Source organism: Erithacus rubecula (assembly GCF_903797595.1).
Source record: "Erithacus rubecula genome assembly, chromosome: 12".
Classification (NCBI taxonomy): Eukaryota; Metazoa; Chordata; class Aves; order Passeriformes; family Muscicapidae; genus Erithacus; species Erithacus rubecula.
The window spans coordinates 19,079,723-19,104,386 of NC_136664.1; the positions used below are offsets into that span (position 1 = coordinate 19,079,723).

The following is a 24,664-nucleotide window of genomic DNA, read 5'->3' on the forward strand; positions in this document are numbered from 1 at the left end:
GGCACTGCATGGGGCACAGGACAGTTCTCCACCATCACTCCCTGTTGTCCCACCCCCCTCAATTCCCTCTAAGTGTACCTGCCCTGTTACAGCTTTACCCCAAAGAAAACAGAACTCGTTGGTGTTTAGGGGGTTGATAAAGTGGATCCCCTCTAACAGGGCTAAGATTTTTGGAATCTTGTTTTGCTGGGAGTTGCTGAGTGGAAGAAGGAGGAGCCCTGATTCTCCACTATCGTGTGCCTATGCCTGGCTGAAGTTTCATTTTATTGCTGAGCAGCTCTGTTTGTGAGGTGTGAGGTCTCCAGCAGACTGTCTCCAATGCAATGTATTTCTTGCACACCTCATCCTGTATGCTGCTTCTTTGTTGGCGTGTCACAGACCCTTTTTCTATGTTGCTCTCTACACATATATGTAGTTTCTGTTTAATAACATTTTCAGGCCCTTAAGTTCTTGTTTGGTGACAAATCAAGACCAATTTTTCCTCGTCCCCATTTCCCACACTGTTCATGCTGTTGTAAATCTCTCACATCTATCTCCCATTTGATTTCTAGACTGAGGAATCCCATTCAATCTTCATATAGAAGCTGCTCTGTACTTATAAATATTTCCTTGCCCCCTTTTTATTTAATTTTAAATGCTCCAGCTTGGTTTTTGAGATCAGAACAATATACAATATTTCAAGACTGATGTAGTTGTGGGTTTGGATGATGATTTTCCTGGTGTTCATTTTGTAGGGCTTTGTCATATTGCAGAGCAAGCTGGTTGTGTTCCTTAGCTGTGTCCCTTCCTGCTGTGGGCTGTCACTTCACTTGTTCCTCTGGGCCTCCTTTTTCTGCCCACATGCCCCCAGGCATATTTGTTTGTCAGCTACAAGGGATCCAAGGGATCAGAAGAGACAGGAGTCTTGTGGGATGACCAGGGAAGACCCTGGGCAAGCCAGGACTGAACAGGGCTCCTCAGCATCACCTGAAGGACTTTGATGCAGAAATCCCTGTGATCTGAGTGGGTCATCTGAGCCTATCTGACCAGTCTCACTGTACCTACTGTCATCTTGGGGCCCGATCTCTACAGACACACTCAGAAATAAGGTGTGCCCAGGATGTCGTCACGCTGTACACACAGAGCTGTCAAGATGTGATAAATGTACTGGTCCATAGAACTGCTCATTCAGCTAAAAGCTGTGACACTTTCTTGTGCAACCTGTGGTTTGCTCTGTTCCTTGTGCTTCCATCAGCAACTGAGCTGAGCAAAGACTCTCCTTGCTTTGTTCCAGGTGGAAGAAGTATCCACACAAACCTTTACGGAGAAGCTGCAGATGTTGCCGTTGAGTTGAGCACAAATTCCGTGAAGGTTGGGAGGACTTTCATCACCACATCAAACTACGCAACCATGTACATCAAAAACAGGAGTAACATCACGGCCCACTTCCAGTGGAAGGCTTTTCGTACTGAGGAAGATGAGTTTGAAGAGAAGGCAAGGTTGGTTTGAAAGATGCATTTCAGTGAGATATATGGCTCAAGACTAAAACTAATGTATGGCATCAGGGGGATGTTGGTGCTTTTGAATGATTTAGGCCAAATGAAGCATCCCTGGCACTAGAGTGTGTGTCCTGGGCTTCAGGAGCTCAGCACTTAGCATTCCAGTTCCATATTCCAACCAAGGGTGGCATTTTGGGACATGACTGGATTTCTTCAAGTTCTAATTGGGCTTTTGCCTCTCTAATCTTCTTCCTACATGACCTGGCAACATCCTTAAACATGTCCTGACTTGCCAGCCCCTCTTTCCAAAGGTGATATCCCTCTTTTTTTTTCTTTTTTTTTTTTTTTTTCTCCCTTGTTTCTTCAAAAGCTCCCTGCTCATCCAGGCTGGTTGTCTTACCTGTCAGCTCATCTTTCATCACACAGGTACAGTCTGTTGCTGTGCCTGCTACACTTCTTTCTTGAAGTATGTCCATTTTTCCTGGACTTCTTTGGTTTTAAGGGCTGTTTCCCAAGATACTCTCCAAACCAGTCTCTTGAACAGGCCAAAGTTTGCCATCCAGAAGTCCAGAGTGGAAGTTTTGTTGATGCCCCTCCTTGTTTCACCAAATATTGCGACTCACCATCACTGTACCCCAGACAGTGGTGAACAGATGAAGTTCACTAGTTATTAGGGAATCTCCTGGTGATATCCAGTACCTGGATCCCAGGGAGGCTGCAGACTTCCCTGTGGAATGGATCCAGTCAATATACAGGGCTCTCAGTTCCCCTTAGAGGGGAACCCCCTACTACCACTACCCTTCTTTTCTTCTTAATGCTTGAGGCTGTGATCTGTCTGACAGACAAAGTGCAACTGGGAGACTCTCCAGACAGAATTTTTCTTTAGTGTCATCTGGATCCAGGGCCTCATACCTATTCTGTCAGGACACCTGAGTAGGTGATGGGGGTCAGGATGGAATTTTATTACCTCCCCAGTAGAGACTCATTTCCATTCCCCACTGTCTCCTAGTTATCCTCCTTCTTCCTGATCACAAGAAGGGCAGGGCTCCTCTGACTCTTGCTGAGCTTCCCTCAGGTTTGGAAGGGTGTCACTCCACCAGTTAATTTCTGTTTCGCTCTCCCTAATGCTCCTAAGCCTTTGCACTTCTTCCTTAAGCTCTGAACCAGACAGAGCAGATCATTCACCTGCTCACACTGCACGCAGGTGTCTTTTGCACTATTCTCTGATATTAACACCAGGGTCAGACCCTCCCTGCAGCCAGGGGCCAGGACAGCTGTGTCCTTCCTGGGGGGTTCTGGTAGAGCTAGTACAGTCTTGCTGGCAGCAGCAGCAATGGCTTTGGATCACTTGTAAACCATTGTTGGAGGGAAAAAAGAAAAAAGCAGGAAGAAAAAAGAAAGAAAAAAAGGCAATCACCTCACAACCAGCTAAAAGACACAACACACTACACAAGGAGGGTGGGTGGCTGCACCCTTTCTTCTCAGCTTGCTTGCACGAACTGCTGTGCAAAAACTGAAAAAACACTGTGCCAAAACTGCCGTGTGAAAGCCTCCATGCCAAAACTGCCGTGTGAAAACCACCATGCCAAAACTGCCATACCAAAACTGCCATGTGAAAACCACCATGCCAAAACTGCTGTGTGAAAACTGTCATCCCAAAATTGCTGCACAAAAACTGAAAAAAAAAGTCGCACAAACTGCTATGCTAAAACTGCTGAGCCAAAACTGCCGTGCCAAAACTGCTATGCCAAAACTGCCGTGCCAAAACTGCCGTGCCAAAACTGCTATGCCAAAACTGCTGTGCCCAAATTGCAATGGGAAGCTCCTATTTCCTTCAGGCTAGGTTGCTCGCACTCCCCAGAGCCATTTTAAATTGTCTGCAAAGGAGCAGGAGATCGGCCCACTTGAATGGTGGCAGGAGAGTCCTTTAATGCCCTGGGCTTCTTGGTTTTCCACTGTTCTCTATCTACTTACACAGTGTCTGACTTCCATACAAGGTCTCTGTGTTAAAAGAAAATCCCATTACCTTCTCTGGCTACTTCCCTGGGATGTTATCTCCTTTTTTTTCCACATGGCTGTCTCAGCCTGGACCCCAGATGATCTCTTTTCCCCTCAGAAGTAACTAGGTTTCCCCAAGGAAAACTTCGTACTGGTTTTGGTTTTGTGTTTTTTTTCCCAATTACATCTGTCTTCCTGCCACTTAGACTGTCACCAGGACATTTTGTTCTTCCTTACTTCGAGTCTTAGGGATGGTTTTACCTCCAAGGCCACTGTCCTGCTATCACAGAAGCTTTTGAGGTCTCAGAGCAGAGAGGACTTTTTTATGAGAGGAGATAGTGCAGGATCCTTTTCCTCTCACAACATTCTTCTACCATGCACTGGGATGGGATCCAAAAAGTTTTGCATCATGAAAAGGTCTCTCCAGGAGTTTGCTGTCTTCCTCCCACAAAGCAAAGTCCCTCCCCCTCCCAGAGCCTGTTTTAATCCATCTAAAACCTTGAATGTCACTGAAGGGATGTGACGTCTGAATTAATTGTTTTCCTTTTGAAGTGCTCTCAGATGCTCTTCTGAAAGACAGAGTAGGGAACAGGGCAGGTCTGAAATGGAAGAAACAAAGAGTTATGCTGGTAACACATAGCTGCCAACCAGCTCTGCCTCCCCTTCTCCCTTCTCCCCAGGGAAGTCCTGCAATGGGTGCTCTGTGATCTTCATCTGCCTCCCCTAAGTAGCTCAGTGGTAGCAAAAGTTGAGGTGGCTGGTAGATTCTCCCTCAGTTTTATCAGAGGCTTTGAGCCAGGAGGTTCTTTTGAGGGATGTTGGCTTTCCAAAACTCTCCTGAGCTTCCAAGCATGGAGTAAAACTATTTGCTGTGCCAGTGAATAAGTTGTCCTCTGATCCATTTGGATCCCCAGGCTTGGGGTCAGCACTTGCTGGGGAGCTGCTGCTGCTCCTCCCAAAGTGCTTTGCTCTCCTGCACTCACATTTCTCTCTGCAAATATGTGGCTTATTAAATGATATGCTGGCTTCATCTCTCCCTATGGCTGCAGGCAGTGCTACTTGCTGGAGCCACTGGAAGAGGCGCTGCTGAAAACCTTCATTGGGGAGGAAAATATAGAGCAGGAGATGGCAAAGGTGCAAGAAGACCCCATGCTGTTCTCCGATGACATTTTTTCCATTGAGCCAATGGTAAGTGATAGTTGAGAACCTCATCTTCCTCCTCCTCCTCCTCCTCCTCCTCCTTCTCCTTCTCCGGTAGGGGCTCCCCTGGCACGTGGTGTGTGGGGTTTAGCAGAGGGTGTTGGAGCAGTGCCAGTTCACATATTGACTTGAAGCATGCAATGATTCACTGGGAAAAGGAGGCCAAATTCAGCCCAAGGTTAAGAAATGCCAATCCCTTCCTGTAACCATGACTTGCACTATTTCTGAGTCTCCCTTCCAGTGTCATCTGTGAGCCTGGACACAAGGGTGGAAGGTTTAAATGGGCCTTTTGAATTCTCTTGCACATAGGGACAGAAAACCTTTTTCCTCTGCTGTTTATGCAAGCAAACCCCCATGTCCTCCCATCACCCAGAGCCCTGATTCTGAGTATTGGCATTGTGAAAGGTGATGGTGTCTGCACAGTGCAAAATCCCTTCTCATCTTGGAACAGACCCTAGAATAATCCCAATCTCTGCTTTCTTTCAAAACAGGTTAAACTAATATTTTTATTTCCAAGGAAGGGGATCACGTTCCCTTCTTGAGAAGAGCCACCAGTGCACAATGGCAATTCCATACCACTGTAACTGACAGCAGAATGATGTGACCAAGAGTTTGTGTCAGAGCAGTAGGAATATTGTGGAGAATGGGAGCTGATCAGCTGAGCATTAAGAGCTTCCAGCAGTGTGTTAAGCTGTGTTTGGAGTGTTTCCTTGGGTTTCCTTGGGCTCCTTGTGCTGTTCACTCATCATTGATGCTCTAAATAAAGGCTTACAGGACTGTGGTTGAAAACAAGAAATGTGAAGTTTGAAGATGAATGTTTCGCTGTCTCTGTTTTAGGAGGGAGAGATTGGGCCTAATTGTTGTGCCAAAATCAAGGTGACCTTTAAACCCCTAGAAGAACTAGAGTATCGAAATGTGGCCTACTGCGACATCTCAGGTACAGCTTTGCCCTGCTTCTCTCACCCACAATGAAGCCATGGTGCAAGCCTGAGCCCACTGGGCTCCCCTGGAACTTCTGGGAAGAGTCCCTGCTCAGCATGGCAGTGCTGGCACATCCCCACTGGCCCTGCAGCTTCCAGAGAATCTCTCATGCAAGGCCAGGGCTCAGAGCACCTCTGTCTGGATTACTGATCCCAGAACAATCCAGGCAGTACAGGGAGAAGTTTTCATCCATGACTTTGCCAGCATTTCCACAAAGGCCAAAGAACTACAGAGCAGAACAGCTTCAGCAAACCAGCACTAAGCCTCTCTAGACTACTGACCTCCAGGATGGGTCCATTTGACATGGATCCATCTTCAGGTGGTGGGAGCTGAGTTAGAAATGTGCTCCCTGACCCTGGATCACATCCCTCTGCCCAGACACCACCAGACCAGAGATGGCTGAGCCCCACTGAGCTCAGGGTGTTTGTGGAAGGACCACCCTTGGCCAGCAACTCCTTCTCTCCCTGTGTGGGAATTGTCACCTTGCAGCTCTGTCTGTGGAAATAGAACACAGTGCTGGGTGTCAGAAGTTGAGGACTTTGCCAACAAAGTCTGTGCTACTGGGCCAGGTAGTCTGGCAATTGCCAAACTCTTTTATGAGCTTTGTGCCATCAGTGAATGGATTTCAAAACTCCTCTAAGTGCATAAGAGGGAAACCATAGAACCATAGTATGTTAAAGAGGAATGTACCTTAAAGATCATCTAGTGCCAAGGCCCCTGCCATGGGCAGGGACACTTCCCACTAGACCAGGTAGCTCCAAGCCCCATCCAGCCTGGCTTTGAACACTTCAGGGCCAGAACCTCCACAGCTCCCCTGGGGAACGTGCTCCAATGTCTTACCACCCTCACAGTAAAAAAATTTCTTCCTTATATCTAACCTGAATTTTCTTTCTTTCAATTTTACCTATTACTTCTTGGTCTGTAACTACAAGATGTTTTAAACTCAGCAGACTGATGGCTAAAATTGGAAAGCAGCCCAAGGAATGGGTTAGCTCCAAGGGATACCTCCCAAGGGAAGAGGAGGGTCCATATCTTCTCCTGCAGCATCAGGAGCTGGTTGCATTCATCTCAGAGTCAGGGACTGAGGCAGCCTGGAAAATCCAGTATAACAGAGGGAATTATTGTACTGAAATGCACATCTCTCTCCAGGCCGTGAGAGCAGGCTGCCCCTGCGCCTCAGAGGGGAAGGCCAAGGACCCTTGGTTGAACTCAGCGATCATACACTCAACCTTGGGAACATTTTACTCAACACTCCCTACGTCTATGAGGTGAGCAGCAGGGCTTGGCATGGATCCTGATGGCTCCTGAGGCAGCAGCAAGCCTGGTGGACCTGTGGAATTCCTGGCAACCTGGGCAGTTGTGAGCAGGGGATATTTGATGTACTGGTCAGATCTGGGGGGATCAGGAAGGTGTGTCTGTTGTTCATGAAACCACAATCCCTGCTCTTGGGCAGCCTTCCTTGGGGATCAGCTGAGAGGCTTCTTGCAAAACAAGACATGCCTCTGGCATATGAAACCAAGACTGGGTCAAAAACCTGCATGTTCAGAGGCTTTTGTGGCAGCTCCAGACACAAGCCACCTTTGTACTGAGCTGTTCAGAAGCAGCTGGAACAAACTGGCTACATTTGAGCTTCAGTCCATGGCAAACAATTTTCAGTCAAGTGTCTCCTGCTTATTCCTAGAAGTCACAGGAAAGCCACCCAACTTCCTGGCTCAGTACTGGCCCTTGCAAAGGGCTTGGGAGTTCTTCCCTTGCCGACCAGTCCCTCATCACACTTCAGGCGTGGTGCAACTCTGATTCTAGAAAGAGAAGAGTGTTCCTGGAAATAAAGCAAAGGATTTTTCTACCTTTTTTTCCTCCCCCACAGTAGTGTAAAATTTGCAGAAGTAAAAAAAAATAGAGAACAACTGAGGTAAAAAATGAGGCCAGACATTTTTAAGAGCTTGGCTGTGGAAGGGAAAGACATGCTGAGTCTTCTTATCAAAAGATGGTGCTGTCTATACATTTTGATGTTGATGTCTAATTATCAATATTGTGTTGTTTTCATGACATGGGAAAAGGTGAATGAATAGGTGGTACTGCTGGAGCTGTGCTAACTGGGGCAGCAGCAGCTCTGTGGTGATTCACTGTGCAGCTGCAATAACCCCATGTTGCTCTCAGGGCCAGGTCTGAATGAACTTGGTGGTACTGATCAGAGGTGGACTGCTCTGTGTCCATGGTATAACCCCAGGGTGACAGGTTTTGGGGAGTTACCACTGCTTTGCATGAAAACCTAAAGGCAGAACTTGTCCTGTTGTATTTTTCTGACTTCTGCCATTCAGCAGCACAAAGCATCTTTTGCCTTTCCTGGGTGTTAATTGTGTCATTAAACAATAATTCCCAAGAAAGGAAGATTCCACATGTATTTCCATTTTGCTTTCTTGCTGCTGTAGGTGAAACTGATTAACCAAGCAGCTATTTATGCTCCCTTCACCTATATCCATACAACTGCAAATGTGGGCTGCTGCTTCAAGTTTACACCTGAGGAGGGCACCATTGCACCAGGTGGGATCCAGACCATCCAGATCTCCTTCAGTGCCAACATACTGGGGAGCTTTGAGGAACAATTCCAGTTCATTGTGGCTGGATCTCCTATTTCTGCAATCCTGACAATCAAGTAAGGACTCTGGGAGTTTGCTGGGCACATCTGTAGCTGTCTCTGGGACATCCCCCACCTACCTCATTTTGGGGTCAAGAAGAGAGAAAAAAAGGCGCTGCCTGAGATCTTAATCTCTGCTCTGATCCTGGCATTGCCTTGGGGCGGGGAGGGGGGAAGCAGAATTGCTGGTTTATTATTTTCGAAATCAAGAGGGAACCTTCCACTGTCAAATAATTTATTCTCCTCTGTCCCTCCCCAAACTGGTCATGGGATGTTATTGCATAAGCAGCTTTGTCCTTGAGCAAGGGCAGGTGTCTCTTGTTGAGATGTGTAGAGCAGAGCCAGTGGCAGTCCTGTGAACACAACAGAAGGCACAGTTCACTGGTCCTGATTTTTAACCAAAAAGCAGAGTGGGCATTGACTAGCATCAACCATGAAATAAACTTGTGAGTGTTGTGCTTCAAGCGCTGATTTCAGTGGATGTTGGTGAGCTTTGGATCCTGTCTGCTAAGTTCAAGGACAGGTGAGGTGGTGTGGTAGATTCAGGACATACATGTCCTATTGTTCTTGGCTGTGCCAGCTGGTGCACTGGTGACAAGCTGGTCCTTTCCTGAAGCAGTGCACTTCAGTGGGTTCCTCTGAGAACGACGTGTGCTTTCAGAGCCCAGAGCACACTTGCTAAAAACAAAATCTGGCTGACAAAACAGGCAAAGGCCGGGTCTTTGTATGGAAATCTGAGAGGAGCTCTCTTGGGTCTCAGAGGGAGTTCAGGAACAAAGACAACACAGGGTCGATGGCACTAGGTTAAATTAGGTTTAATAGGAGATGCGGGTCTGAGGGTGCAGGGCCAATAGGGACAGGGAAAAATAGTGCAGAGGAGGGGAGCCAACCAGGGAAACCAATAGGATAACAGGGGTGGAGCAATGCAGCAAATCAGGACCAATAGAGATCAGGAGAAGGGAGAACATTCTAGGAGGAACACAAATAAGGTGAACAGGAGCTGAACAGGGATGGAAGAACTGTACAAGCCAATAGGCCTTAAGATACTAACCTGTGCCTGCAAAGGGAGGGAGGGAGGAACTTCTCACTGTAACCTTAGAGGGGTGTTTATCCTTGCCTGCTCATGTCACTCCAGAGCTGAAATGGTACAGCCCCAGTGCTGGACTCTGGAGCCTCCATACTTTTCTTTAGAATTCATCTCTTGACTGTGTAAAACTATTGCTACTGTTTTCAGAGAATGTTTGAGGCTCCCTTGGCTTCATGTCTCAAAACTCTCTCTGTAATGATTGTGTGGGTCAAAATCTCCTGAGAAAGCTCCTCCATGGGAACACCAGTTACAGCTAAGCAGTAGCAAAGCAGGGAACCTGTGGCTGGAAAGGCTGGTTACAGAAGTTTGTGGGAACACCTTTATGTCCATCACATTGCAGATGAGGAAACTGAGGCATGGAGCCATGTCTGGATGTGTGTCCAGGGTCCTTCATGGGATCACCAGCAACTCGGGGCCTTTTCCTGACTGCCCTGGGCCCAAAGCCCCATCAGTGGCTGCTGGCTGCTTGCCACTGGGCTGCCTCCTGTCCACATGGACACTGTGCTGAGCACATGGTGGCGTGTTGATTTGAAACTCACAGTGCCCCTGACCAGGTTTTATATCCCCAAGCCACAGCAGGTGGACGCTTTGGAATTTCCTTTAACCAAACCATTTCCTCCTCTGTCCTCGTCATTACAGGGGGTTTGTCACTAGACCAAATGTACACTTTGACGTGGAGGACCTTGACTACGGTGACATTGCCTTTGGTGAGTGTTCCCTGGGCTTGGACACAGCATGAGAGATCTGAAAATTCCAAAATGGATCATTTGAACATGAAAGCATCCATCACTCATGTTCTGCCACAGCAGCCTCTTCAGGGTGTGAGCTCCAGGGCTGCTGGTGCCTCAGGTAGCACTTTGCCATTGTGAGATCAAATAGTACCAAGGAATAGAAAGGCAGTATTTTCTGGTGTCTCTGTAATGGTTTAAAAGACAGATGTCTGCCAAGAAAGATGAGAATCTTGCTGGGATGGAAGGATGACCCCCCAGCTCCAAATTATTGTAACTTCGAAATTACAGGTGTTTCAGGCAAAAATACAGGAAAAGGAACAACAGTTCTTTACTAGAATATATCAGGACAGCATAAACAACAAGACAATAACAGAAGTTTCCAACCTGCCAAGTACTGTTTTTCCCCTTTAGTGTAATTATGATCACAGGCAGGAGGAGCTGTGCACTCTGGAAGTGATCCCCTCCCAGCTGGCACCGGCAGGGAGGGAAGGGAGGAAGGAAAGAAGGAAGGGAAATCACTCCATCTGCAAAGTCATGGGCAGCAGGGGATCTCAGCAGTGCCAAACAGCAGCAGGCAGAAGTGGGGAAGGCAGGCATGTTCAGTCATGGTGCTGAGCTGCAGCCCAGTGAAGTGCCAGGGCCAGGCACACAACCTCTCTCCCACAGCACCACGCAGCCGAGCGGAAGGAAGGAAAGGTCCACTCCCTGCAAAACCTTAGGTCCAACTTCACAACCGCCCATGGCATCATGCCATAACTCCCAAAAAACCCTGAACAGAAAAGCCCACCCCCACAGCCAGAACCCCCCCAACAGCTATCCCCCTTCCCAGATCAAGGGGAAAATTCACTAGAGAGCCTAAACCCATAGCAATGAAGTTCATGAACTTTGAAAGAAAACTAATTGCCTTTCCTGAGCTGCTTCTTCCTCACCTTGCATCACCACTGAGGAACTTGTTAAGATGCCTTTTAAATAAACAAAACAAACAAAGCAACAGGTATAAATACTGCTATGCAATAGGAGATTCATCCTTCTTAATCCAATTTAATTCCTAAGGTCTCTTCAGGTGAAGGCAGCTGTTGTATCTTTGCTTCTTTTGAACTGTTGATTGTTGTCTGCATGTGGTGACCTCACTCTCATTTGAGGTTTTGACATCCGTGTTTGTCCTTCTTGTGTCTCTCTTGCCTCCCTGCTGGAGTTACTGCTGGAGTTGGCAGTAATCACTGTCGATGGGCACAGACAAGCTCTGGGCTGTACCTGCAGTTGTTTTTCCCTCCATCTGTCTTCAAATGACTTTTGGTGAGCAGGCCCGGGGAGAAGTTTCCTCCCCACAGAGCTGGCCAGCCAAGCCAGATGTCCACTGCAGAGCAGGTCGTGGCTGGTGTCCATGCTCTGCAGGACATCCTCCCTGTAGCAGTGTGTGCTAGATGGTAAAGTGCCCCTATCTTCCTGAAAAGTGCCTTTAGTAGAAGGTCAGGCAGACACACAAACATGCACTGAGTACACACAGCCACAACTGGCAGAAAGGAGATGACGGAGAAAAGGTGAGAGGGATCTTCTGTATGGAGTTCTGAAGGAGGTTTATTGTAACCACACACTGAAAGGGTCCAGGAGCAGAAGAGCCAGAACAAAGGAGAGTCGAGGCTTAAGTACAAGGCAAGAGGGGGCAGAGTCGAACATGAGGGTCCAATGGGCTGAGAGCACAGGGGCGGTACAAAGGTGGGGCAAAGGACAACAACCAACAAGGAAACGGGTGGAACACTGTGGCAAATTTGGCCATTGGGTAAACAGGGAAAGGAGAATTTTCCAGAACTGGGGAGAGCATTTGGGATGACATAACTGGGGTACATTAACATAGAGGAACAAAGAATTATGGGGAGAAACCCTTTTTGTCACCCTGACTTAAATGCCCTTTAGGCGACTCCTCATCTTTCCTTCCAGGGCACAGAGATTGCTATCTCCCTGGCAAGCTTCTGGGCCTTCACACTACACCATGTGTGGTTGTACCTCTGACTTTCCAGTATGGAAAGCAAATCCCAGAGCTAAAGTGGCGTAAACCCTTGCAGGCAGCAATCACAGTGAGCAGCATGGGTGTGATGTTCCAGTTGGTTGGGTGAGGTGGGACATGGTTGCTAATTGCTAATCTTGAAGCAAGGCTCGGGTTTGCCTTTAGTTGAGTGGGCTCTGAGCTGTCACATGGTCAGTCTGTTTGGCCCAAACCAAGAGATGTCTTAAGGATCCTGCAGAGAGAAAATGCATTAGGGTGCTTTGCATCACATTCTAGTTTCTGATTCCACCCTTGCTTTCTCTTGCTGTAGCTTCTCTCAATGACGACTCACTGTTTATATATCTCGAAAATGGTGCGAGTGTTGGCAGACTTAACAGGGAATTTTCCACCTTGAATTTTCAGAGTAAATGCTCCAGGTGGTGTGGGTGCACACTCATCAGTGAGAAATAACTGGTGCTGGTTTGAGGCAGGTGAGGGAACTGCTCTCATCAGAAAGAGAAAAGCTTCCAATGCTCAGCAGGGCTAAGAGTGGGCATTTTCAAGGCTGCAGTCTGGAATCGGTGTCAAAGAGAACTAAGTGACGATGAATTTCACATGCAGCTTCTTGGTGAGCTGTAGTTCACAAAATAAAGAGCTGAACTCCAATCACACTTTTATCCTAGCAGGATATTCACACCAGGAGCTGTGACATTACTGGTGCCTGAATGGGTACTTGTGTCCTTTTCCTAGGCTTTCCCTACACCAAGACCTGTCGCCTCACTAACCCCTCCCCAGTGGCCCTGACGTTCAAGCTCCGCATGTCTGACGATGGCACACAGCCTGCTGTTACTAGCTTTGATCAAATTCTCAAGCCTAATGACCCATCCTGGAGGGATGGAATTCATTTTGATGTGGAGCCAAGGGAGTTTACAATGAATCCCAGCCAAGGGACCATCCTTCCCCACGGATACCAGGATATTGAGGTAAGGGAAGAGTCCAGCCACCAGGGCTGAAGCTTCACTGCATTGTGGGAGGGCTTTAGCTCTGCTGTCAGCTTTGAGCATCGTGTCAGTGAGATCTGCACTGGCCTGAGGCCCCTGTTAGTTGGGTTACTCGGGGTATTCCTCAAGGAGCACTGCTTTGTTTCCAAAATCACACACCAAGATCACATACCAGATGGTCAAGTACTGAAGCCATTCTTGTGTTTTTGAGAATGATTTCTTTAATTGCAAATGGCAGAGGAAGGATGAGGACAGAGGGTGGCTCTTAGAGAGATGTCATTGTATAAAGCAGTTTGCTTTTCTTCTTGGTCTCATTTCTCTTCTCCTGGGGAGCAATATGATTTGTGTTCACTGCAGGGATTTCCAGTGGAGACAAAAAACTCTGCAGCTATGAATTGCCCAGAAGCTGCTGGGCCACACTTTGCCCTCAGCTTCCTGCTGTAAAGCTCATTCTGTGCAAGTCAGCAGATTTCCTCTGCATTTATGTCATTGTAGTAAGATGAAAAATTGGCCCTTGAATCTGAATACAGTGGTGTGTAGAGCTTTAGTCTAATGTTTTAATTTAGTTGAGCTATGTCCTGATAGCAAAGGCTGTTTGACAAATCTGGTATTGCCAGAAGGCTTTTGTTACTCCGAAAGACTGTGCTCTATACATGGACCAGCAGAAGAATTAAGGCAAAATCCTCCCTTTCCTTACCATGAAACAAGAACTGGAAGATATCACATGTGGGTAATGAGCTTTTGTAAGGAAGAATTTACTACTCTCCTCTTCCACCAGGTGACCCTGTGTCCCAAAACCGTGATGGAATTCTACCGGAGACTGCTGGTGGACCTGGAGGGTATTGGCAATGGAGTGGCATCACTGACCATCACAGCCAGGTACCAGCACTTCCCTGGCCTTCCCCAGCAAACTGCCTTGACTAGAGTTTGCTGGTTGCAACCACCCTGCATTGGTTTGGGACACACTAAGCAGCCTGCTGAGAGTCAGGCTCTGGTTCTGTTACTGTGGGCACGTGACAGTAGGGAAGTGGCTCATAGCGAGAGTGATGAGGGCAAGCTCTTACCAGGGGAAAACAGCCCTTAATGTGACAGGTCAGCTCTGGTTTTTCTCTTTCCCTCAGCTTCCATTTTGAGCTTTAATGTTCTCAGACTTAACCCAAAAGTTGTTCTTGCTGCAGAATTCCATCCTGCTATGCTGCTGTAATGCCAGTTTAATGACAAGAGGGATGCAGTTCCTTGGTGCTGTTCCCACTCCTGGGCAGAGCAATCCAGTCAGTGCCTGGCTGCAGTTTTGTCAAGCGAGTGCAGCTGGGGACAGGCAATGCATGGACCTGTAGAGTGAAGGACCAAGGGAGCTGTAGGAAGTGGGAGGGGGTGATCACCCACTCTGTAGGGCAGGTGGTGTCTCATGCCCTCCAAGGCTGGGGCAAACAGCTGAGTTCTCAGGCAGGGCAAGTGTGCCAAGGGAGAGAAGGCAGTAATTTTTACTGAGACACTGGAGTTGTGTGTTCCCTGAGCCTTAGTGAGCACTTACCCTTGTTGGGAAGGTTCCCCCAGAGCTAGTGGATCACTGAGACTGTTACAGAAATCCTTGCAAGCCTTCTTGGGTAAAGGAGGGGGGGCTGAGGCAGCTATGGGACAAAGTGCTCTGCCTGGGGCACGTGGCAGCCTCTGGGTGCTGCCTCTCAGGGTTTGCCTCTCCTTGACAAGACGTGTTTGAGTGGGAAAACTTTGAAGGCAATTTATCACTGTAGGGCTGTTAAACATCTGTTTGACAGTAACAAATGTCTTGTGCTCCATTTTAACAATCTTCGAGGGTAAGCGTTCTCCATTCTCTCAGTATCTCTGATTCCCTTGGGGTCATCTCTGCCCAGATGTCTCCTTCCTGAGCTGCAAGTGTACCCCCATGTCCTGCTGTACGATGAGTGCCGCCTGAACGTGCCATACGAGAGGAAGTTCCTGGTTGTGAACAACACCGACCTTCCTGGCTGCTACGGGCTTATTTCCCAGGTTTGGCATCGCACCCACCCCCTCCTCACAAATATTATTGAGGAGATTATTAGCGGGAAAAAGGGTTTGGATAAGACCTTGCTGGTTTCTATTCAGTCTTTAAGATCTGCCAAGAACAGGATCCTACCTGATTGTAAACTTTAGGATGCAGTGTAACCTCCTGAGGAAACAGTCTTAAGTTCTAGTCTTCAGGGTGTTTTCTTGTGGGAGATCTTGGAGGGTTGTGAAAAGCTGCTGCATCCACAGACACCAATGCCTATGCTGGCAGTCCCCTTGCAGGACACCCTGAGAATGCTAAGCCTATAATTCTTGCATCTTGTTTGTGCCTTTTACCTTTGTCCTGGGGATTTTTTAAAAAGTGTGTAACATGCTGTTATGGTGGATATTAAGAAGTTTCAAGTTTCTTCAGAGGTCCATCTGAAATTGCATTTGATTCTGTCCCTTCTAGAAATGCAAGGAGGACACTCCTGTGTTCTACCACAGCCCCAAACCCTGTGGAATTGTCCAGCCTCACAGTGTTGCAGAGATTCCAGTTGTAATTGAAGTCCAAAGATTGGGCGAGCATCGCACCAATGTTCTTGTCGGCGTGTTTGGGGATGAGAGAAACCCACGGGTGAGTGCAAGGGAGATGTGTGCCTTTGTGCAACTCATCCTGGCAGGGTGCAAAGTGTACAGGAATCCTTCTGGGGAAAACAGGCACAAGCTGCTGTGTAGAACAGAAGGGATTGGAGACATAAGCAGCTCATGCCTTACAGGTGATAATCTCAGTGTCTGACACAGAATGTAGTTCATTTAAGCTGGAGTGGAGGATAATTTTAGTTAATTGATCTTTAAAATCTATTAACTTTGGAAACATCTGTTTTAAAATATCATCTCTCTGAGCACAAAGGACAATGTCAGAAGACTTCTGGGAACCTTGAGCTTTCTGTAACAGAAAAGAAAGTTGGCATTTGAAGAGTAGTTGCAAGGATTTAAACTTAGATTAAAACATATGGAAATGATGATGCCAAATTCCGTGGATGGCACCAAACATCTGAACCTGGGCCACTGTGGCACTGCCTGTAAATCAGTCAACAGGAAGGACAGGCAGTGCAGGCTTTGCCAGTGAGCTTGCAGTTTGACAAAACAGTTGCTTTCAACTGTCAGGCTGCTTACCTTAAAGAGGAGGGTTTCTTCCCACCAGTATAACTAGTTAACTGTCTGCCTGGTCTTAACTAGAAATTTCTTGCAAAGCTTTTACCTTTGGCCTAATAATTTGTAGTTTGAAAGTTTCTCTTACCTTAATCCTTTTGAATTTGGAGGTGAATACATATTTTTTTCCCAAAAGCCCAGCATTTCAGCTGGAGAGTGGCAGCTATCCCTAAAGAAATAACTTGAGTGGTGTTGAGCTGTGTAATGGTTTTGAAATCAAAACCAGTGACTCCAAGTCAGAAGTATAATTTAATAGGAAAAGAAAGAGAAAAATAAAATACATGCAATAGTACAAAAGAAAAACCACTGTCAGAGTCAGAATACAACCTGACACCCCACTAGTTAGTGTGGTGATAGCAGTCTGAATGAAGTGGTCTTCTCGAAGTAGTGATCCTGGTAGCTCTTGTCATCTGGAAAACAATGGGTAAGGGCAGCTTTGGCGTTCCAAATCTCAGTTTTTATCTAGGTAGGAAAGGCTTAGCTCCTCACCCTGGGTGGAGCATCTTCCAGTGGGATGATGTAATTTTATCAGTCATGAAAATGGAACTCAATGGTCCATTAACAGAAGATATGTTACTGGAAGAAGGGTGGGTTGTGGGAAAGATAAAGAACATTGCCCCATCTGGTCTTTAACAGTTGGCCCATTAGCAGAGGATATCTCCTACAGAGATCAGAATCACTGCCCTACCTGGTTTCAGCAGATGGTGATAGAATACATCCCTTTGGGCGTATCTTTACATTGTAACCTAGGACAAGTTGTTTAAGCTTTTTTAGATTTCCCTGTTGTGGCTTGTTTTGTTTTTTAAAAAAAACCTTTCTTGCTTGCTTCCTGGAACAGAGACAAGAATTACGGAGCACTGGACGGCTGGCAGACATCTACCCAAGGCCAAAGCTGATAGAGTTTGGCATGATCCCAGTGCTACAGCCTAATTCACAAATTTTTACTCTCATCAACGGAGGTCTTGTCTCTACAGAATTCAGAATAGAGATAGTAAGTGTCTGTGGGGATGTTTCCCAGGGAAATTGACTGCTCAGTAGCAGCTATTGTTTGGTTTTTATATGCAAGATTTCCATATCGCCCTGTGTGAGAGGAGGCAAGATACTCCAATATTCCATCTGAGCAAGGCAAGAGGAATCTGGCTCTGGAATGGTTTTAGCTGGGGCACTCCTCAGTAAAATCAGGTGCAGAGATGTTTGAGCAGAAATTAGTCTGGATTGTGCTGACAAGCTCTTCCTTAATTTTATGGAGGGTCTTTAGCTGTGTGTGTCACATTTTTGGAGTTCTGAGATCAAGATAGACCTGTGGTCCTTTGCTCCCTGGAGAGCATGGATTTCCCTATGGTTTCCCTACATTTCCCTATGGCTTCCATCTATGCATTTGCTTTGTGCCAAACTACTGTTAACAGTAGAATGCAGGGTGCGAGGTCCGCCCTCAGACAGCTCATGGGGAGGCAATTTTCACACTTCCTGTGGGTCCAGCCACTTGGGCTGTGCACACAAAGACATGTGTGAGGGTTATGCACCCCCACAGCCTATTATCTCTGCCTGACCCAGTGCTGGAGCTCCCCAGCAAGCTCCTGATTCCACGCTGAGAGTGGCTGCTCCCTGACCAACACTGCTCTGGGCAGCAGTAGAGCAGGGCTTGCTCTCTACAGCACACAGATCATTGAAGCACTGAGGACAGAGGCAAAGACAAGAGAGGGTCATGTGCAACCTAAAGGACTTTATTGCAAGGACAGCCCAGGAATGAAAGACAAAGACACTGGGTGTGCAGTGACTTTTATACAGGGGAGGTTCTAGGGGAGGGTACAAACTCTCAACCAAGAGGGGGAAGATTGGGGAGGAGCACAAGGTGGGGTTTACAATACTTTAACCAGTGAGGAAACAAAGAGGGAGGGAGCAATTTAAACAAACTAAGGGGGCTTGGAAGATTAGGGGATTTGTGAAGGGGATTTCCAAGCAGGGGGTTGGCAAAAGGAGGGATTGATAGCTTGGCAAGGGGGAGGGCAAAGAGCATTCCACAACAAGAGGCAGGTACAATGCAGGAGGAGGAGGGACAGAGAACATTCTATCACACAGGGTGGGTCTTAGGGAAGATTGGCAACTGGGTAGGAACCAACAACATAGGGAGGAGCAGGAGCAAACCATTAAAGAAAAAACACACCACAACATGTGCCATTGAAGAGCATCTTTGGGGACCAGCTGCAGTGAAAAGCTGCTTAATATGTGGAGGCTGCAAAGGGCAGAAGGAGCTGGGGCTGCTCCCCTGGAAGAATGTGTTGAACTAGTGGAACTGGATAAAACCTGATACTATGGACTTGTTTGAGTCCGTGGGTAACGCATCGGGCCGTGTGGGAGAGTCCAGCCAAAGTGTCCGGGCCAAGAAGGAGGGGTGTGAACTTTCCTCTTGCTGATTTTCCAGCTGTTGGGGATAAATGTAACCTTAAAGTGAGGGATTTTTCCAGGGCAGCTGTGTCTAACTCCATGAAATGAAATAATAATGAAATGAAAGCATAATGAAATTCTGCTTTCAGCCTCTTCAGGGAGCAGTGCGGCTTGGCTGGGTGGGCCTGGCATATAAAGGATGGGTTTCACATGCTCGTACCAGGGCCGGACCTGCAGAGCTGTGTCTGTGCAGCTGAGCTGGTGCAATGCCTTTCCTCCCTCCCCGGGACACTTGCAGCTCTCTTCTTGCCCAGTCCATGCAGTCCATGAGAATCCAGATGATGAGAGTTCTTGGGAAGAGTGGGCCATGCCCACACAGCACATGTCATCCAGTTTTCTTTCTGCTTCTGCTTTCCTGCTCTACTATAACCATTTAAAGGTGACTTTTCCAAAGCAGACAGCACTGGGGCACCTCTGTACAGCTGATGATCAGTGGGAAGTGAGGGCTTCAGTCCTTTAGGGGATGTTGAGAAGCTCTGATGACCCCTTGAGAAAGAACTGTTTGGTGCTGGGGTTTTGCTCAACTGGTTTTGCAGAGATACTCTTCAGGCTCTGAACAGTACTGTCCAGCTGTGTTGTTTCTGGAGTGGGATTTGAGCAGTCGTGGCTTTCTCTTAGCCTTGAGCCTTTGTGAGAAGCCAGGAGAGAGAAAGCAGCTTTCCTTGGCACATATTCCAGAGAAAGACTGGAACAGGAACACTCTCTTATCCTCAGGAACACTCTTCTGAGAATAAGCATCCCTTGGGTTGGGCAAGACCGGGATAATTAGATGAGTCTGTTAAAGGAGAGGAAAATACAGATTGTACAAACTCTGCTGTTGCCTGATACTGTAGCTTAAATTTAGGGAAATTAAGCCTTTATGATTTTTATCCTCCTTTTTTTAGTCTTTCCTTTTCTTATATCCTACAAGAGACCAGAGACCATTGTTCCCTTCCTAAATGCATATTATGCTTGTCTTACAGGTTCGCAAACCCCAGTGCTATGTTATTGAACCCAGAGAAGGAGTGATCCCTGCTCTGGGTGAGGTTCCTGTGACTATCACAGCAACCCTGGATGACACTGGGCTTTTTGCTGACACTATCCAGCTGTTCACTGGGAACAGCCTTTTGACTACCTTCGAGTTGGTGGCTGTGGGCACTGGCACTACAATTGCCATGAACAAGCCATTCGTGCCAGAGCTCAACTTGGGATACCAATTCAGGTAGGAGATCTCTTCACTCCCACCCACTTCTCCTCCTGTCTCAACAAGGAACAATTTTTCTGTAGTTCTTCAGAAAAGATCTTCAGTGTTCAAAGCCCTGACTCCTTCCCTGAAGGCAGAGATTCCTTTAGAAACGTGATGGCCAGTTGAGAGTTGCTAGATACCCACAAAAGCCACTGAAAGAGAAACCAGTTGCTAAATGGCCATTGAATTGTCTTTAGTTCTAGTACATTTATGTCCTGACTTGATCAAGTAAAGCTCTCACAGGCTCCCCCAGAACAAAAGGTTCCCGAAATGGTGTCTGGATGAGACATTCCCTCCGTGTGCCTGAGGCACCAAGGGAAGATGGCATCACACCCTTCCCTTCTGAAATGGTGCCTCCCAGGCAAGCAGGGGCCCCAGGAACAAAGAGACAGGAGGGTGACAACCCCCAGCAGGAAGGCAGGAGCCCACGGAGCAGTTCCAGAGCAGATGGGAACTTGCTGGTTTGTGTGGGGACTGCAGCACCGCTGCCGCCACTTCCTCATGCTGTTCATGGGCTCTGCTGCTGCCCTGCTCTGCCCAGGACCTTGTTTGGTTTTTGGCTGCCAGCAGTGTTTGCAAAGTTGACTTCAAAACAGTTTCTAATTGCAAAATGGCTACCAGGGCACAACCAATACTGCTACGAACTGGAGAGGCCCTGCTCCCCTGGTTTCCTGTCCTGGAGCAGGCAGACAATTTTTACCAGATTGCTGGGATCATCCAGAAGCTTCCGAGTCAGCTTTTGAAAATGCCTGCAATCATACCCCCAGACACAAGGTCCCCAAGTGCAGGATCTCAAGATTCTCAAAGATTCAGTTTTGGGTGCAGATTAATACAAAATACAGTAACAAACATTTTGGAAGAAAACACCAGGTCTTGTCAGCCTGGCCTGGAAAATGCCGCATTACCATTATAAACTTATTTCTCTTTGCAATAATGCCATCAGAAGGGCAGCTTATCAGACACTGTTTCTGATCCACATTAAGAGCTGGCAATGAAGACAGTCTCCGAGCTATTAACACCTCAGATTGCTCACTGGGAGCAATTTGATGACCAGGGAAATAGCTACTCCCATATTATTTTCCATCCTGGCCTCTGTTCCAGGTTCCTTCCGTGTATTCATCGGTTCAAAGTAACAAACAGGGGCCACCATTTCCATCGGCTCTTCTGGAGTGTGGGATGTCAGAGCCCACCTGAGGAGGAGGGTCAGAGTGTCTCAGACCTCGTTAGCCTCAGACGTAGCAGACCCGTGTTTGGGCTGGAGCCGCCGTGGATGGAGCTGCGGCCAGGCGAGTCTGCGGACCTGGTGCTGCAAGGCTTCTCCCGCATCCTGCAGGTGAGGTCCCCGCCAAGGGCTGAGCCTGGGGAAGCATCAGATCCCCTCCCTGGGCTTGTTCCACACTCCCTTGGCATTTGCCTGGGGAAATGAGCAGGGGCCTTCAAGAAACTGCTTTAAGGTCACATGTTTCTGTGGCAGCACCCGTTGCTTTCCTTGCTGCCACCATCACACCAGATAAGGCTTTACTGTGATTCCACAGCTGCCAAAACCCAGTGCTGATCCCAAAGTAGGGGCAGAAGGAAATATTGCTCTTTCGAGGCAAAGAGTGTTGCATGCTTAATCAGCAAAGAAGGGCAGAGAAATAAGTTACACTTAGACTAGGAGCCCAGAAAAAAAGCGAATTAAACAAGTGGTTTTTCTGGGGCAAGCATGGAGTAAAACACAAAACACATGAAGGGAGGGAGTTTCTCACAAGTGCCTTTTGTGGTTATTGGGGTGCAGTGTCACAGAGAGTTGAGTACAGAATCAGTAAGCACCACAGGAAGAAAAGGGGGCAGTGACTGTAACTCTGAGGCAACAATAAATAGGGCCTGTGGTGGGAGGCAGGTGCTGAGCCAATACAAGGCATTTGCTGGATGCCTTGCCACCACCCACTGGTGACAAGTGACTCTCGCATGCAGGAGGTGCAGAATTATGTGATGTGTGAAGCTGTCATCGGGACAACCAATAGGATAGAGAATATAATAGAAACAACCATTACCTGCAAGTTTATTGATCCTTCAATAGAAATATCAGCCAGACATTTCTCTTTCCGGGTGGAGAAGGTAAGTCTCTGATTGCATCCTGGCATTTAACAGCATGGCTGAGGGGGGTGTGTGCTTGTGTTAAAGCCACTCTTTACCCTTCTTGAGGCAATTTGTGAAGTGAGTGAAGATGCTTATAGAGATGAGGCTGGTATTTACCTTCCCCAAAGTAAAACTGCAGTTACAGCTGCACTGCCAAGGGGGATTGTGGACATTTCCAGAGAAATGCCAGTTTCTCTGCTCACTGTAAAGGGAGGTTTTTGAGGATCCTCCAAGGCATGATGATGTCTGTACACTGATGCTGTCAGGCAGCTGGGAAAAATGGAGATTCCTGTGAATTCTTCAGGCTGACAAGGAAAAACCCATCATCTCCTGTGTCTCTTTGCCTTCTCTGCTGTTGGCATGGATGCTTTATGATATAGCTATATGGTATAGCTCTGTGCATTTCCCTAAGCCTCACCTGCTTCAAAGGACCCCCAGACACCTGCAGCTGCAGTGATGATAACACTGAGGCAGTGCAATTGCCCTCTGGATTCCAACTCCAGCATCATCTTTCCCTCTCCTGCAAGTTGTCTGAAAAAGAGAAGATGTTTCGTGATTTGTTTTTTGTAGTTTCAGGCCTCTCCTTTGGTTCCCAGGCTTCCACTGAGGTACAGAATCCCTGGAACAGGCAGTTCAGGTGTAACTAGAAGCTTTTCAGCTCTTCCTGATGCTGCCTGGGTTCTGCTCAATGCCACACACAAATTGATTTAATGCATACTATGGCAGAGCACCTGCCTGCTATCAGTACATCCAGAACGAGTTTCCCAAACTCTCTGGTTTCACTAAACCATGCAGGAAGCCCAGCACAATGCACAGGAGAGGAAGGAGGAGCCAAGGGTGATCATAGCTTTGAGACCAGGCACCGTGTTCCTGTAGTAGGAACACACCTGCAGGACACATGTTGCAGATGAGCTGCTTTTATGAGGCTGCTAGAGCCAATGAGGTTACAAAAAATGTTTGTATGTGAGTGAACACCACCTAGTGATGTTCAGCCCAACAGAGAGACAAATGGTCAGGATTCACTTTCTGCTTTAGATCTTGTTCAAGCAGGCACCTTCTCTCAGGGGCCTCTTCCCTCATCTGTATGTGGGAGTGTTTCCCTGTCCCCCAGAGGATGCTGTGGTTCCTAAACATGAAAAGCATCTGTTATAATGAAAAATCTCCTGGAAGGGTAGAAAAAAATAGAAAGGGTAAATAGAGTTGTATGGACTTCTGGGGCTGAAGAATGTGAGATACAGCAGCAGAAGAAGGAGGTCTGTGGTTAGTTGAGACTGTTTTTCTTGTTTCCTGTTTCCATAGAAACCCAGTGATGTCCTAGCTCTGCAGTACAAGCCTTTGTCTTTAAAAAACACCTGCTCCCTGCCACTCGACCTCATGCTGGATGTGGAGCAGCCATTTCTGGTCTGCAATGTGAACCAGCAGCCTCTCCCAGATGGCCAGGTGAGCAGCCCTGGACTCCTCCAGTGGGGTCTGAATAGGAGGGATGTGGTGGTGCCTCTCTGTTGAGAGGTCCTTGAGTCAAGAAGTTTATTCTGTAGCATCAGCAGTGGGCTGGCCTGAGCTGCATCAGCAGAGCTGCTGAAGGAATCAAAATCTTACCTGAATTGAGAAGATCCATCCTAGCTTTAAGGCACAAGGAGCAGGGAGAAAGCAACTATGTCTGGGCCAGCCATGCAGTAAAGGTGTCTTCTAGAAAGCATCCCAGCTCTCCAGCAGCCACCCCCTTGTATTGCTGCTGAGCACAGAAACACAGGCCTGAGGGAATCCTGGACTAGACTGTGGTGCCTGCAGTCACACCCTTGCTGTAAAGAAATTAACGATGAACTGAGAAGCCCATGCTGGGGTCACAGTTCAGTCATTTACTGTTTCATACTGTCAGACCTTGGGATGTCAGCCCACAGGTAATTAATTACTGTTCATGTCCTTGCAGCCTGTGACACTGGATGTGGGGCAGACCTGCCATCTCTACGTGGCATTTGACCCAACTTATGAACTGGGTTTTAATAGCTGGAAAGAAAAGAAGGTGCTGAAGATAAACATGGCCAATGGGCATCCTTATATGGAGTGTATCTCCCTTCGGGGAGAAGTCCACTTCCCCAATCTCCAAATCCAGCCCTGCAGCCTGGAATTTGGCTGCATCCTGGCTGGCACTGAAGAAGTGCATTCTCTGGAGATGACCAACTGCAGTCCCCTGCCTGTCCAGTACCACTGGTCATTCCATCCGGACAGCCAGGTGAAAAGGCTGAGGTATGTGCACCTTTGTCCTCTCCCTGAAGCTTTTCTTCCTGGTGTCCTGTTTGTATTTTGTAAAGAACAAAGCTGTTTGCCTAAGATCTGACAGACTTTCTGACTTTTCCTTGTTCAAATAACACCGACCAGCCATGGTCAAGCTGGATGCTCATGGAATTGGGTTTCCACTAGTTCTGTGCTTCCCAGGGGAAACCCATAGCAGTTTCCTCTGAGAAGGAAAGCTGGGGTGAAATCTGTTTTCTCAGACCTCTGTGGCCTGAGGCAACATTCACCTTGATAAAGGGCTCCTAGTTGTTGCATTTTGGCTATAGGGGTGGTGAAAAG

The 24,664-nt window shown here is 47.5% G+C and overlaps 1 protein-coding gene across 1 annotated transcript in view; it reads left to right on the top strand.

Moving 5' to 3' along the window:
- LOC306807062 (hydrocephalus-inducing protein-like) overlaps positions 1–24,664 on the top strand; it is a gene marked incomplete at its 3' end in the record, with an annotated part of 43,561 nt that overhangs the window by 11,299 nt on the left and 7,598 nt on the right. Inside the window, exons 8-21 of the mRNA XM_079316315.1 lie at positions 1,274–1,478; positions 4,526–4,664; positions 5,514–5,613; positions 6,807–6,925; positions 8,090–8,313; positions 10,022–10,089; positions 12,848–13,080; positions 13,877–13,977; positions 14,973–15,108; positions 15,557–15,721; positions 17,138–17,290; positions 19,707–19,945; positions 21,071–21,191; positions 24,045–24,337. Of these exons, the coding sequence (XP_079172441.1) occupies positions 1,274–1,478; positions 4,526–4,664; positions 5,514–5,613; positions 6,807–6,925; positions 8,090–8,313; positions 10,022–10,089; positions 12,848–13,080; positions 13,877–13,977; positions 14,973–15,108; positions 15,557–15,721; positions 17,138–17,290; positions 19,707–19,945; positions 21,071–21,191; positions 24,045–24,337 (2,296 nt within the window). The remainder of the gene's footprint in view (positions 1–1,273; positions 1,479–4,525; positions 4,665–5,513; positions 5,614–6,806; positions 6,926–8,089; positions 8,314–10,021; positions 10,090–12,847; positions 13,081–13,876; positions 13,978–14,972; positions 15,109–15,556; positions 15,722–17,137; positions 17,291–19,706; positions 19,946–21,070; positions 21,192–24,044; positions 24,338–24,664) is intronic.